At 53.6% G+C, this 15,171-nt stretch overlaps 1 protein-coding gene across 2 annotated transcripts; it reads left to right on the top strand.

Annotated features, from left to right (window-relative positions):
* Window positions 1–1,459: 1,459 nt before the first annotated feature.
* On the top strand, window positions 1,460–14,847 carry LOC119092606 (NEDD8-conjugating enzyme UBE2F). Of its 2 annotated transcripts, XM_037215560.1 has the most exons (5): window positions 1,460–1,731; window positions 8,654–8,931; window positions 9,983–10,109; window positions 11,280–11,438; window positions 14,626–14,847. In XM_037215560.1, the coding sequence occupies exons 2-5, from the start codon at window positions 8,675–8,677 to the stop codon at window positions 14,773–14,775; spliced, it is 693 nt and encodes a 230-aa protein (XP_037071455.1). In that variant the 5' UTR covers window positions 1,460–1,731; window positions 8,654–8,674; the 3' UTR covers window positions 14,776–14,847. The 2 variants fall into 2 exon arrangements, with proteins under 2 accessions (XP_037071455.1, XP_037071456.1); XM_037215561.1 differs by lacking the exons at window positions 8,654–8,931; window positions 9,983–10,109; window positions 11,280–11,438; window positions 14,626–14,847 and adding an exon at window positions 5,609–7,144.
* Window positions 14,848–15,171: the final 324 nt, after the last annotated feature.

Raw genomic sequence — 15,171 nt, 5'->3', positions numbered from 1 at the left:
ATATTCTGGATGGAATTTTATGATATTCAGTCCGTGATGCCCTGCTTAATCACTTCTCGGAGTCTGGACTTCTTCATGCAGCCCAGCATGGGTTTCTCCCTAAGCGGTCCTGTACCACCCAGCTGTTGGAGGTCATGGAGGATTGGAGCGCCGCGGTAGAGGATGGAGAGCTGGTGGACGTGGCGTATCTAGACTTCAGCAAAACCTTTGATTCTGTTCCCCATAACCGTCTGCTCTCCAAGCTTCATGCTTACGGTGTGAGAGGTAATTTGCTACCCTGGATCAGGGCTTTTCTTACTCACCGGATGCAGAGAGTGCGGGTCCAGGGCTCAAAGCCGGACTGGACCGACGTCGTCAGCGGCATCCTGTAAGGGTCAATACCTGGACCAACGCTGTTCATAATTTTCGTGGACGATCTACCAAAACAAGTGCGAAGCGTGGTCAAGATGTTTGCGGATGACACCAAGGTCTACTGTCGTGTCCCGAGGCCCCCGACTAGCTCACCTCTACAGGCTGACCTCGACGCCCTGGCCAAGTGGTCAAAGGAGTGGCTGCTCCCCTTGAGTGCAGCAAAGTGCAAAATAATGCACATCGGGAACTGCAACCCGAGGCAGACGTACTTCTTGGACGGCGCAGAAATCGCGGTCGAGTCCACCGAGGACCTCGGGATCTTCGTGGATTACCGCCTCCAGTTCCACGTGCCGACGGCGGAAGCGATCTCCAAGGCCGACCAGATGCTGGCGGTCGTGAGGCGGTCTTTTGCCAACATCAGTGCTCGCACGTTGCCATTGCTTTTTAAGATCTTAGTACGTCCATACTTAGAGTATGACAGCATTATCTGGGGCCCGTTCGGCAAACTGGACCAGAAAGGGCTGGAACGGGTTCAGGGACGAGCTACCCGGCTTGTCTGTAAAGTGAGGCGCCAGCCATACCCTATTAGGCTCAGACTCCTTCAGTTGCCCTCGCTGTACTATCGTCGTCGTAGGGGAGACATGGTAACAGTGTACCAGCTGTTTCACGGAGGTATGTCGCTATCAGGAGAGGACTTCCTGACAAGACACAACTCGGAGGTGACGAGAGGACACCAATGGAAGCTCAGAAAACCTCGAGCTAGGACTCTCGTCCGTCGTAACTCATTCAGCACGCAGGTTGTCAACGGCTGGAACGCTCTTCCACATCCGGTAGTGTGGTCGACCTCAGTTGAACAGTTCAAGTCTAGGCTTGATACGCACTAGGCTGACATCATGTACGACGTCCCACACTGAATCTTCCCATAATTCGAGACTGTTTGGTTAGCGGACCGGGAGCCTGACGAGACCGGGACGTACAGGCCTAGTGGCCTTTTACAATTCCGGATCACCATAAGGTAAGGTAAGGTAAGGCATGATTTAGGTGCCTTGTGTCATGGTGCAGTGCGGCATGGTGCGTTGCATTCGTAGCGTTGGCGTCGCTGTAATCGCCCCTCGCCACCTTTGGTGCCGATTATTTTATTATTACGAATTTCTCATTCTGCAGATAGCAACGCTGGTTGTTTGCATTCAGCGTGTGAGGTTGCTGACAGGTGACAAGGCTTTGAGCTGTTACGGGTTCATTTCATTATAACGAGCGGCTGGTGTGGTGTTAGCGCTTCTTGATAACATTCCTGCGTTCTCTTGGTGTTTTTTTTTCGGAGGCCCCGTTGAAGATATGCTCGGGTCAGTGTAAGCCTGCAGCAGTTGACAGCATCGAAAGGTAAGTTAAGTATCAGTAGTGTCTTTGCCGTCCCACATTCTTGGCTATGATATCCTCATTGACAGGCTCTTTTACATGTCAAGTGGCGGGATGTGACGTCGTTCCATTCATTGGAAGGATTGTCCAATTAAAGCTGGTTAATTTTAAGCTCGGCATTATGCTAAGAGTTAATTTTAGTCTTGAATAACAGTCCAACCATTATCTTTTGATGTAACTTCCAGCCCACCAGGCATGCAGATTGCAGTAAAAGGCAATGATTATCCTTTCTTCCTTGACTCAGCCGCATGACCTACAGCAGTTGATGTGCCCTGAACCCCACCCCATTCCTGGATTCATTCTTCTGCTTTCACCCCACCATGCATGCAGACTGCAATAAAAGGAGATGGTTGTGCTTTCTTTTATGGTTGGGTTTTCTTCAAATTTCTTACCTGTAAAGTGAAGTTTCACTTCTTATTTCTTACCTGTGAAAAGTAACTGATTATGTCATTGTTGCATGATTATGATCAGGAAATGAAATGAAATCCCTCAAAGTATGTTAATGTTGGTCACCAAAGAACCTGGCTCAAATGCCATCCACACCACAGATTCAGCTCCTACAACTTCATCATAATTTCAGACCACTTCATTTTATCAAGCCAACCTATTACCCAATTTAGCCTTGGCCAAAGCATGTCTGGCCCTGCCAGAAAGAAATTGAGTGCTATATAGAAGTGTCAGGTAAGCTAATAGGGCTGGCTTAACCTAAGTGGTGTTCATTGTCTTTGGAATTAAATATAATGAAGGCTCTGTCAACCAGCTCCACAGCACCCATATCAAGCATGGGGGCAAAGCCAGGTTCCTGGCTTCAAAACTTAATCAAAGGACAAGACAACAACATTTAGCTGTAGTCATTGCTGAAGCCTGTAGCCTTACAGCTCAAACTTGTGGTATCAAAACCAAAGCAGGTGGCTTTGTGTTTTTTAAATGTGAAGTATAGTCAGGCCAGTGGCTTTGAATTTTGAACATAAAAACACAAGCACAGAATCATTGTCTTTGAACCAGGTAAACATGAAACCAAATGGAATCTATCAGTTCAAATTTACCACACCAAAGCCAAAGGTAAACCTAGTCAACAGTGGGAAATGTTGTTTTGTGAAACCAAAACCACTTCCTGATCTATTAGAAGTGTATGGAGTCACAAGATGCCATGCTCTTTTAGTGGGCCAGATGAAATGTTAGCATTAGAGATGCAAGTTGTATTTGGGCTATTGTCCTCTAGCTGTGGCCTCCAATAATTGGTCCTGAAAATAGCAGGCTGTTTATTGACTTTCTGTCATGTGCAGTGCAGCTTCCAACTGCTTTGTGGTGTATTGGAGCCACAGCATGACAGGATGGGCAGGATGTTTTTTTAAGTTAAGTCACAACTGTAGTGAAAACATCAGACAAAGTTGAGGTCAATGCTTGAAGATTGCACAAAACAAAGACATGAAGTGCCTAGCTGTAATTCAAATTGTTTGAAGCCTTAGCCGGCTGACAGAACTTATGCCAAGCTAAAGGCAGAGTCAAAGCCAACCATTTAAAATAACAGAAGCAATACAAGAAGCATGCCATGACAAATTTCACAAAGCTAAAGCTGGAACCAAAACCATTGAAGGAAAACTGAGGCAAAAGCAAAGTGGAAGCTGGCTTGGTCCCCATGCCTGATCTGTGTCTTGAGATTAGGTGGTGTTGGTTTCCTGGGAATTCAATGCAATGGTGGCTCCCTAGACATCACAGTACCTGTGGATTGTGATTACAGTCAACCTTTGTTAAGGTGCGCAACCTAAATGTGTAGGCAGTTTGAAGGATCTACATTTCACTCATATTTTTACATCATATTTGGTTACAATATTAAACACATTACTCTTCCTTTCTAAGTGACCAGTTCACAACCAAGGTCATTTTTCACCATGGTCAGGCATTGAAGTGCAAGTGTTGTCATGTCAGTGAGCCCCCATCAGTGTACAAATGCCATCAACTTTTTTGAACTTGAAACTATTGCATTTTGAAATGGAGATGATGCAATCTTACCTTTTGGTTGCTGTTCATGTTGTCACTCCAAACATGATGGCTTGTATTAATAGTTTTTTTTTGAAGACAGGCAGGCATGCATGGTCCTCCCAAGATAGTCATTGACCACTCTGTGGGCAATGAGTAATACTGATGTAATGGAATAAAACACTTCAAAGCAGAATTATTGTCAAATATTTCTCTAAAGGTCATTATATAATCAGTTTTATTACACAACTGCCTTTGTGATGTATTTCACCTCTCACAGGTTGTTGACTTGTACCACTTATAGCAACCTGCATTTGGAGATTGTGGATGTTGTGTATCACAGGTAAGGCAGCGCAATTCTCTGGTTTTGTGGCAGTTGTCCTATGCATACAGCCTCGTGACACAAGGATGGCTGAAGAAACTGAAAACCTCCCACCCACCCCCTCAGAAACTGGTGTCAGATGCTCAGTATGTCCCAGAGTTGGAGTACATGCAACTTCTGGTTGCACTCTTGTAGTTTATCGCTGCATGTGTTTACTTAGATACTGTGCAAATGGATAAGGATGACTGCTGTACCTCAAACTCAATGTGTTCCTGGTACTTGCATGTGCACAGTTCCCACTGTTGGCTCTTGTTGGCTCCTGGCTTCACTCGCCCATTCGTGGAGGCAAGACTTTGGATCCTGGCTCCTGCTGGTTCTTTCATGGCAAGAGCTCCTGGCTCATGGAACCCATCAGTCTTCTTGTAGACACTGGACCTGGGTTCCAGGTTTTCACCAGTTCTTTTGCAAATGCCAGATACATTGCTCCCTGTTTCCATTGGTGTGTTTTGGGCACCTGATATTACCAGCAAGCACATCATGCTATTTTTGTGTGGAAGTAACCAAGTGTCACTCTGCACCTTAAAAAAGAGGACATATTATGTTTGCAGCACAACTGGTAAGTAAGCTGCAGTCAGCAAAATTTAGCAGACAATAATATCCCCAGCTTTAGTAAGTATAACTTTTTTGCCACTCATAAGCCTGGCATGTCTGGCTATGCACATTGAAGTGACAGCGACTTCTGAGGTGTTGGGCCGTCCTGGTCGGGCTATTCACCGTGGCGTACCTTTTTGTGGAGCATCGCAGTGGTATGTGAGCTCGGAGTCCGACTAGGCTAGTGTGTTCGGCTGCAGGCGATGAGCGTTTTGTGGGTGGGGCTGCGTTTTGTGTGTGAATCGGGCTCAAGCTCCGGCTTGGCATCCAATCAGCGACGGCCTCGCACTGGAACTCAGTGCATGGGTGGTACACTTGGGACACTCACCTGTTGATAACCGCGTGCTCGTTGTGTGTCTTTGGTTCCAAGAATTGTTTCTGCTCTTGCTGGTCCATCAAGCAAGCATGGCGATCCTCAAGCGTTCTGTAAAAGTGCAACGAAGCGGGTTATCTAGTCATTGAAACTATATGTATCATGGTATGACGAATAATTGATGTTTTGCAAGCAAAAGGCGAGCCTTTTTTCAACCTGGGTCGTATTCTGAAATAAGGACGTGAACGTACTTCAATACAGAAAGTGAGGTAGGAGTAAGAGGCACTGAACTGCCTGCCGACGTGTGAGATCTGAGGTAAAGGGAAGCAATACCAGACGCATAACTAGTTTTCAAGTAAACTGTGATGCTGAAGATGACCAACACTTCAACGCCCGAAAACCGTCCCGAGCATCTTCTCGCCATCGATAGCAGTTGACACACGGACACGCGTACCGCTTCCCAGCCAGCCGGCGCCATCGAGCGGGCATGCTCCGAAGAGCATGATGCCGGCCGGCTGCCGGGCGGCGCGTGAGCGGCGGCGCGTCTGACCGAGCCCGCGCGCCTCTGCCCGCAGACTGCAGCCAGCCGGCCGGCCGGCATGATCACGCTCAGCAAGAAGCTGCTGCAGAAGCGCGGCGAGACGGCCGCCGGCGGTCCGGTGGCCGCCGGCGCCGAGCCGCGCCGCCGCACCGCTATGCGGGACCGCCTGCTCACCAAGGAGGTGCAGGAGCTGCACGAGAACCTGCCGGCCACATGCAGCGTCGAGTTCCCACGGCCCGACGCGCTGCACGAGTTCGTGCTGACCGTGCGGCCCGACGAGGGCTATTGGCGCCGCGGCGCCTTCTCGTTCGGCATCAGCGTGGGCGAGGAGTACAACATGTCGCCGCCGGAGGTGCGCTGCCACACGCGGCTCTGGCACCCGAACATCGCCGAGGACGGCGCCGTCTGCCTGAGCCTGCTGCGCCAGAACTCTTACGACGGCATGGGCTGGGCACCGACGCGCCGCCTCAAAGACGTGGTGTGGGGCCTCAACTCCCTGTTCACCGACCTGCTCAACTTCGACGATCCGCTTAACACGGAGGCTGCCGAACACTACGCGCTCGACCGCGACGGCTTCGAGCGCAAGGTGTCCGAGTACGTGCGCCTGTACGCGGCGCGGTGAGGGGCGAGCGGGCGGCGCTGTGTCGGACCGGACCGCACGTCCCTGCCGGGCGGCGGACGCCCCCGGACCGGTGACCAGGCGCCGGCGGTGCCACGGGGTCACGCCACCCCCCGCCGGCGTGACCCCGCGAGGAGTAGCGAGATGGCGGTGAAGATCCAGCGGGGGTGATGGCATGATGCTCCGGAGACTGGTGGCGTCTGGCACAGTGCTTATGTGACCCGCCGAGGATGATATTGCGCGGCTCTCAGAGGACGAGAGATGAGTCACGAGGGCGCTTTTGCAATAACTGGACCGGTGAAGGAGCGGCGGGGCGATGCCGCGGTGGGCTCTGCGACGATAGGCGCTGGTGGAGGAGCGTTTTAATGAGCGTGACCGTCCGGGGATAGCTGACTAGGGAACGTCGGAGGTATGTTGTGCTGATTGCTTCACTCTGAGAGGAGAAATAGCTAGGGGTCGGTGGATGATGCCGGCAGGTCATTGACGTCTCCATCCGTGGGTGAGAGGCTATGCGTCAGTGGATGTGGGTGACGTCATATAATGACTCGCCGAGGATGATTGACGGGACGTTTGAGCAGGCTTCGAACGATGATCGCATGCGGATGAGTGACCTGACCTCCAGCACGGTAACGGCGAGGTGCCGGCCGGCTGAGGGCGACACGATAGCATGATATTCGGGGTGTTCTCAGATGTGTGTCTCGCGTCGCCCGTCCAGAGCGGCGCCGCGCACCGCCCCAGAGCGGCGCGACTGCGGCGCTCCAGCCATGCGCTGATCCTGTGTTTCCTTCGCGTTTGCTCTGATTGCCTTCCATTGTGCGGCGGCTGACTGCGGCTGCCCCGTGCCGTTTGGTAACTAATCGCCGCCGTGTTAACCGAGGCATGCCTGTCCTAGTCGCTCTCCGGTCATCTGATTTGATGTGCTGACAACTAATATAAGCATTGCATTGTAAACCCCTGTGTGGAGGGCGTTTTTGTGCCATCGCACGGGCACGTGCTGGACTAAATTAGAGTCCCGTGCCGCTGATGCAGCCTGGCCTTTATTTTGTTTACTTGAAATCTTTATTTAGTTCATTTAAGTTTATATATGTAGTGGCATTAACTGATGCGCGTTAAATTGAAATCTCGTCGGAAGGCAGGCAGGCAGATGTTTTCAGACTGCCTAATTCTGTATGGATTGGGAAGTGTTCTCAGATTCCGAGAGCCACCAAATTGTATTGCAAGTTAATAAGCCAAATAGTAAGCACAAAAGGGACGTTTATGCTTTGGAACCTTAATTGATCATGAGTTGAAGTCACTCGCGAAATTGACCACCCCAGCTGCCTACTGGTGGAGCATGACAATAATTTCACTTTGTCATTTGTGAATTGGCCTGAATCATCGAACCATCGGTAATACCTCATGGATCGGTTGAGTAAGACGCTTTCGCGGATCTGTGCTTCTTACGCCGGTAGTTAATGGTTTTCTTCTTGTAATAACATATTTGCTTGATTATCAAGCTGAACATGATAGATTAGCCCTCACTTTCCCTGTAGGCTAGACTAAATCTGCGAAACAAGAAATAAGTGTTTTCGGCTCTTCTTTTTCCGGCATTAAGAGTTCAGACTGATGCTGACAATGTCACGCTTCAGACTGTTCTTAATGTCACGAGTCGCTCGTGGCCACTCACGACAGTCAGCACAACTTGGAACGTGGGGTTTCAACAATAAACCGATGTTCTGCCCGATAACGTCACCGAAGCAGTACCTACTATTATGCTGATATCCGGTTACTAGCAGCATAAAACACTGAACAAATTATGTATTAGCATGTTGAAACCTCAAGCTGCTGTTTGTGTAGCACCTTGCTGATTCAGCGGAAGCGGTGGCGCCATGTTATCCTTTAGGGATACGGCGTACCAAAGAAATCTTGTATTTTTCGTAGAACGAGCAGTAAATCATGGTTTCTAAAACTAAGTTTTTAAACCGAGCTCCCGTATCCAATTACCTGAAATACCTGAAATAGAGCCACTGCGCGCTTCGGCCATCGTTTGCTTCGTTTTTCGATCCCGGTGCCAGAGATCAAAGTGTTGTCGAACGAAGCTCCACTTTTGGGAACTTTGGATAGATAGATAGAATTTGGTAAGATTCGCGTTCGGAAATGATAAAATCTACTTGAAAAGCTTTGATTCGAGAGCATAATTTAAAACGGAGCAATTTTCTCGTGTGTTCAGCACCGGGTTCAGATCAGGCATCAGGGTCACACAGAAGTAGCAGGGTTAGGTCACGACGTAACACGGAGGAAGCGATTTATTGGAACGGAGGAGGTGCAGAAGCTATACGTTGACAGTAGGTTAGGATGTCCTTTCCAACAGCCCCTTCAGGAAATTTATGGTACCATTCGGCTGTTTGTGAAAACATGATGCTTTCAGCTGGCCTGGTCATTCCGCAAGCGTCGTTTCCTAAGCTACATCGTTGTTTCCAGGTGTCTGTGAGTTCCAGTACAATGACTTCCCCGTCCGGCTCGATCGTCTTCGCTGGCGCCCTCTGGCGGGGTGGCTGTGCTGCCATCACGCGGCGGTTGGTATCAACAAGCGCGCCGCTGCAGCGCCGCTTCCCACGCGCCAAGCTGCCGCCGAACAGGGATCTGTTGCCGCGCTCCGAGCGCATGGCGGTGGCCGTCACAGACAAGCCGGACAGCTCACGCGGCGTGCCGCGGCCCGACGGCGGCATCCAGTACCACGGCTTCATTTACTACCCGCGGTCAGTGGCAGCGCGACCCGGCGGGTTCCTGCCGACTCGATGGTGCACCGCCCCTCCATCATACCGCCTGCCCTTGCCGCTGACGCTCGGCAGACTGTGGAGCCGATGCACCCTGCGTCTCAGCGTTGTGAACCAGTCACCTGTGGTGGTTGAACGCGCCGGTGTCACCCTGGGCCGGTTGGATAAGGCGGGAGGGGGGGGGGGGGGGATGGGACAGCTGACGCGCGCCTGCCATCGTTCTGCCAGTGTAACGACGTTTTTTTTCAAACTCGGAAGAGGATTGGTTCATGCTGATATAAATTATTAGAACTGTCCCAATGTTACATCAAATCCAATGACTCCACGGATTTCGCCCACTTCGCTTATAAGGTGTTGTGGAGGGGGGGGGGGGGGGGAGGGGAACGGAAAGGGACCGACGGCGGCAAAGTGAAGTGTTAGGGGAAAGGCTGGCACCCCTCCAATACGACACTTCAATCCGGCGCCATTGCCTCATAGCGGACCGATGGCTGGAGCGGGCTTGTGCCGGAGACGAATGGAGCGTCTCGTCGCCACGTGGGCCCGCGGCGCCAGTGCCTCATAGCGGACCGATGGCTGGAGCGGGCGTGTGCCGGAGTCGAGTGGAGCCTCCCGTTCCCACGTGGGCCGGCCAGCTCTGTGCGCTGCACTCTGACCGGACAGACGGACTGCCCGTCCGATCTGCTGCCGGTTGCCAGCAGACGTAAAGACCCGGTGCACGAAGCGGACATTTCGTAAACACAAGGAAAAAGAGAAGAAAGTGGTGAAACTTCCTGGAAACGTTTAGCCTTTCAGAATCCTGTGTGCCCTGCGTAACAACTATAATTGAGTGGGTGGGGTCGCGCTTGAGAAGCGTGGAAAGCTTGAACCACACTCACTGGCGGTTTGCACTGCTCGAGTCCTCGCACGGAGAAACGCCGGCTATCACGAGCCGGCCAGCATCGCCCCGCCCCGGCCGTCGTGTCCCGGGCTCAGCGTTGATCGCGGCTGCCCTCGGTGCTGACCCGGCTCTGATGGCGGGCCCGGCCGTCGCCAGGTTTCCGGACCGGCCCGACCCGCCGGTGACGCCAGCCAAGCTGCATCGGATCCAGCTGATAGCTCCGCTCCAGGGCCAGCCCTACTGGATCAAGGACACCTGCCGCCAACTCGGCCTGCACGAGGGGGTGAGAGCTCGGTGCTGGCGGCTGAGGAGCGGCGCCACGAGGGGGTGAGAGCTCGGTGCTGATGGCTGAGGGTGGTGCCACGAGGCGGTGAGAGCTCGGTGCTGATGGCTGAGGAGCGGTGTCACGAGGGGTTAAGGGCCCGGTGCTGGCGGCTGAGGGCGGTGCCACGAGGGGGTGAGAGCCCGGTGCTGGCGGCTGAGCAGTGGTGCTGATTGACCCCGCCAGCAGATTTGATCGGCCATGGTGTATGGCTTGTGGCTACGTAGGTACTTGGCTGTTCCCAGGACTTCATATCGTATGCCGGATTTCCAGAAATGTGATAAAACATTCTTCCAGCTTATGGGATCAAGGTAGATTTCACGTGAATTACGTACTTTGTTACGCAAAATTTTGATGCCGCATTTTACCTGCCTCCCTTAAAGTAATATGAAATGGACGTATTTTTATCGCAAACGGTTTTCGATTGTACTTTAGATGCTGCATAAATCTGCACTGCCTTCGCTCAGCCCGTGATGCAGCCGTTGAAACTAGATGAATGCATTTTGTAAAGAACTTTTGGTGGACCATTAATCTTTCTTTTCCATCGTGGCAGTCGTCTAGCATGAACTGATCACGTTGTTAAGTCTTTTTAATGAGCCTAGTTCCCATTCAATCACGAGAACATTCAGAGAACTTTGTTCTTAGAATCGTTTCGGAAGTTGGGCCAATTCTGCGATAAAATCTGCATTCATTTCTCTCCGAGCTCTGTCGGAAATGGGATCTGGTCGTCCGAATTGAGGCACATTTCGCGGCCGGCGGAAGCTGCCGGCAGCTGGGATCGCCGGCATGTGCCGCCGCCCGCGCGGGACGCTGGCCGGTCCCGTGTCACCTGGCCACGTGCTCGTGTGGCTGGTCTAGCCGAGACGCCTCGACACACGGACAGTGTTCCGGTGCCGCGATACACACGTCTGGCACACGTCTGGCACGCGGGACAGTGCGCCAGTGACGCAGGAGGCGTCAGGACAGACTCGATGACGAATTTTGGGTCCACTATTGCTGATGAATGAAGGGAGGGGGAGGAGGCATCCAACACCAGACACTCTTCCGGGGTTGTTGCCGGATGCGCCAACCCTGAACACTCAGCTGCGCTGTTGTCACGCACACTGACTGCGTGTGACGGCCGCCCGCCAGCGTTCAACGCGCACCGTCGGCGCCGTCAACGTCGTCAAGAACATCCCGGAGGTGAACGCCATGCTTTACACCGTGAAGCACGTGATCCGCGTGGACCCAATCACCTTCCCGGACGGCCAGCCGGCGAACGACGACCTGGACGGCTGGCAGCTGCTGGAGGTGAGGGCTGACAGCTGTTGGCCATGGAGCCGGCAGCTACTGACGTTGATGATGACTGCTGGTGCCTGTTGGATTTGAGGGTCGGCAGCTGCTGGAAATGGGGACATGGCAACTGTTGGAAGCGAGGATGGACAGCTTCTAGAGGTAGGGATCGGCGGGTGCTGGAAACGGGGACTGGCAACTGTTGGAAGCGAGGACGGACAGCTTCCAGAGGTAGGAATCGGCAGCTGCGGGAGGTGAGGACCGATACCGCGGGCGGCGAAGGCCAGCTGCTGCTACAGATGAGGACTGGCAGCCGCTGAAGGTAATGGCTGCAGCCGCCGCCCCGCGCAATGATTAACGACGGGAGCGGCGGTCTGCTTTAATTGATGGCAGCTCCATTTGATTTAGACTGCGGAGAGACGGCGCAGGTGCGGGCCTCGCCGCCGGCCGGGGCCTCACTCGCGGCAGACTGCGGCGCTCGTGAGACGTACCTCGGTCAGGGGAGCTGGCAGACGGCGGGACATGACGAGGTCAGCGACAGTCGACAGCCGGAGGGTCCATCCGTTGAAGCGTCTGTGTAACCATTACCGGAACAAGGTGTTGAACATTTTCAAAATTAAGCATCGGGGTAGCGAGACGTCTGATGCGCTAGTCGTCTTCGGCAGGCCGAGCTTCGTCTGTGGGTGTTTTTGATTGCCGTGTGTTACTCCATGAATTGTTGGACTATCGCTAATGGTGGTGAATGCTGGTTGTTCAGTTACTGCCAGTGTGATGCCAGGCGCTGCCCAAATTAAGGGTCGATTTAACTCACACACCACGCGTCGCGACATTCTGTCATGAGCGCCCTCGTTATTGTGCCCTGGTGAGGCTAGAGGCAAGTTTTCCTCCAGAGAAAGGGCGGTAGCCCAGCGGGTGTATGGAGAAGGCGGATCCTGTGTTTACCGTGGTGTGAAAACCGCGGGGCTCAAGTGCGTCACTCTTGCACCAAGTAGCTTGTGGAGCCCGGACAGTAGCGAGATGGCGTAATCGTTGGTAAGGTTAGGAAGGTCGTCATAAGACATATCCACGCTGGAATGCTCCTTTTGGAGGCACTCTGAAACATATTACGCGACCCTCGTGCATCTGATGAACGGTGGGCGGGCAGGCCTCGTTTCCAGTGCACAGCTCTCGTGCACCTCATTCTGTGAATATTCCGTTCGATGTCAAGCCCGTAAACGCGGCCCGACAGCCTGACGGCCTCGAGGCGGACCCGCCGGGCTGCAGACTGCGGACGAGCGCCGGCGGGCCGCCCGCCGCTGCCGTCCGCCCGCCGCGCCGTCCGTCCGGCGCCCCGCCTACCCCGTGCGCCGCCGATTGATTCCTCCGGGCGGGCCGGCCCCCGAGTTAGCTCTCGCAGCCACCTGCAATCTGGGCACAGACGAGTCCATTTGTCAGAGGGGCGGCGAGTTACGGCGGCGGCGCTCCCCGGCCGGGGCGAGATTTACGCGCGCCGGCCCGGCCGCCGACAGAGCGGCGGCACGGCGCCCCGGAGCCGGCGCCCACGCCCGGCGCTGCGGCGCGCGGCGGCGCGAGGCGCCACCCCGCTGGTGGGGCTACCCTGCCAAGCGGCGCCGGCCCGGCTCTGAACCGACCCGGCGTGCTGTACTAGACCCGTCCTGGTCTACCCGACCCAAGTCACTCGGATAAGCCTGGTGCCAGTCAGGGAATGGGACGGCGTCCTGCCTGTATTTTAGATGGAGGTTCAGGGTTATACGCGCGCTGTTACATCGATACTGTTCTGTACTTTTGGGGAGCCACATCCAGAGCTTGTCGTACGTCTGAGGTGGTGCTGAGATCAGACAATTGGAAAGATAACCGTCGGAATGTTTTGCGGCATGGCAGGTTAAGTCTTCGTCGCGATTGTCCCCAGCTTACGTGGGCATATTAACGTAAGTAACCAGACACTGTTGTATACAAAGCGCGGAATAACAACAGCTTTCCGAAAGCCCCAACTCATTTCAAACTTGAAACACCCGCTCCGGGTGGACAGGCCGATTTGAACCCCCTCCCTCTCCTCTTTAAGGCTTTTTCAAGAATTTAAAACGAATTAAAAAAACAACTCCGAATTCGTACGACTTTAGCGACGCCAATATGCGTACAGCTGTAGACAACTGCATAACGAGCCATTTGGTATCAACTGTTGGTTATGCCTCTTAAGGTAGCTGACCTGTAGCGGGTCGAAAACAGGTCATAGTTGCCAGTAAGGACACTTCTTAGAAATATTTCCAGCTGATATGGCAGCGGAGCGTTAGACATCACACAAATTTGCGATGGCTTCCGAAGCAAATGGACGATTTTAACTCGGAGGTCCAACTAATTTCTTTGAAATTGGGTCAGGTATTCATGTCAAACCAAGGTCAGATCAAAGTTTTTATTTTGAAAAACTTTCTTCAGGAGCCAGTCTTTGATACTCATTTTGAATTAATTCATTACAAAAATTCGAATATCAAAATAATTGGGACGTTTCTGTTTGTTTGACCTTCTCAAGGCAAGATAAGAACACTGAATTGACATGACCCTGATTGGCCTCTCGATTAGAACAATTATCTAGGTTCGATTTGGTTGTTTGCCGTGGTTAGGGGGGGAAGGAGGGGCACTTCGGACAACAATCTCGAGTTTGAAACTGTTCGACCTTATTGTCTCTGACTTTCTGCGTTGTGCATGTGGTGCATTCAGCTTTCTAAGATTTGGATATCTCAGGGATTCCAAGTTGCACTCGCCCCAACCCACTCGAGCGCGTCTTTTTCAACCGATTACCCAAGCACGTATTAAGGTGCATTACCCCGCTTGATGTGTCTTGTTTGTGTGTGTGTGGGGGGGGACTTGCTATTATTTGTGTATATATATATATATATATATATATATATATATATATATATATATATAGATCATCAACAGATATTCTCACGAAGGATAGGCATAGGGGGCTCCGAATCATCATGGCGTATTGGGGCCGACCTTTCCGACTGATGTGTGTGGAATCTGAGTCATATATCACAGAGTCTAGATGGCGGGTTTTGCTCGTGGGTCGCCTACATGTCTGCGTGAAGCTGGCGCTATCTGTGAACTGTACGTGTTTTGAGGCGTGGTGTTGAGTGCAAGACGTGAAGACGGTGCCCGTTCGGATGCTAGACGCAGGGCCTCAGGTCGCCGTGTGCTCTTGCAGGACGGCCGGGTGGTGCGGAACGCCGCCATGCGCGTGACGCCGGTCGTCACCGAGTACGACCGGCTGAAGCTGGCGCCGGCCACGGTGCGGGAGCGTCTGCGACTGCGCTGGATCAAGCCGTTCAGCTTGGATGAGAAGCGTACCGTTTAGTGCCGCCGCGCCGCGGGCCGCCCTCAGTATCGGCCGGAGGCAGCGGGCCGCCCTCAGCTGCGGTCAGGGGTGGCGGGCCGCCCTCAGCTGCGGCCAGAGGCGGCGGGCCGCCCTCAGCTGCGGCCAGAGGCGGCGGGCTACCCTCAGCTACGGCCGGAGGCAGTAAGCCGCCCCCAGCTGCGGCCAAAGGTGGCGGGCCGCCCTCAGCTACGGCCGGAGGCAGCGGGCCGCCCTCAGCTGCGGTCAGGGGTGGCGGGCCGCCCTCAGCTGCGGCCAGAGGCGGCGGGCCGCCCTCAGCTGCGGACAGAGGCGGCGGGCCACCTTCAGCTACGGCCGGAGGCAGTGGGCCGCCCCCAGCTGCGGCCAGAGGCGGCGGGCCGCCCTCAGCTACGGCCG

This window comes from Pollicipes pollicipes, unplaced genomic scaffold, assembly GCF_011947565.3.
Source record: "Pollicipes pollicipes isolate AB1234 unplaced genomic scaffold, Ppol_2.1 Scaffold_3447;HRSCAF=4054_pilon_pilon_pilon, whole genome shotgun sequence".
Classification (NCBI taxonomy): domain Eukaryota; kingdom Metazoa; phylum Arthropoda; class Thecostraca; order Pollicipedomorpha; family Pollicipedidae; genus Pollicipes; species Pollicipes pollicipes.
This window is presented reverse-complemented; position numbering and strand designations above follow the sequence as displayed.

Bases quoted from the DNA above. Each gene is read 5' to 3' on its own strand.
- LOC119092606 (XM_037215560.1), top strand. From the start codon at position 8,675: ATGACTTCCCCGTCCGGCTCGATCGTCTTCGCTGGCGCCCTCTGGCGG. The intron at 10,110-11,279 runs GTGAGAGCTCGG...GCCGCCCGCCAG, and splicing joins AACTCGGCCTGCACGAGGGG to CGTTCAACGCGCACCGTCGG. The intron at 11,439-14,625 runs GTGAGGGCTGAC...GTGCTCTTGCAG, and splicing joins ACGGCTGGCAGCTGCTGGAG to GACGGCCGGGTGGTGCGGAA.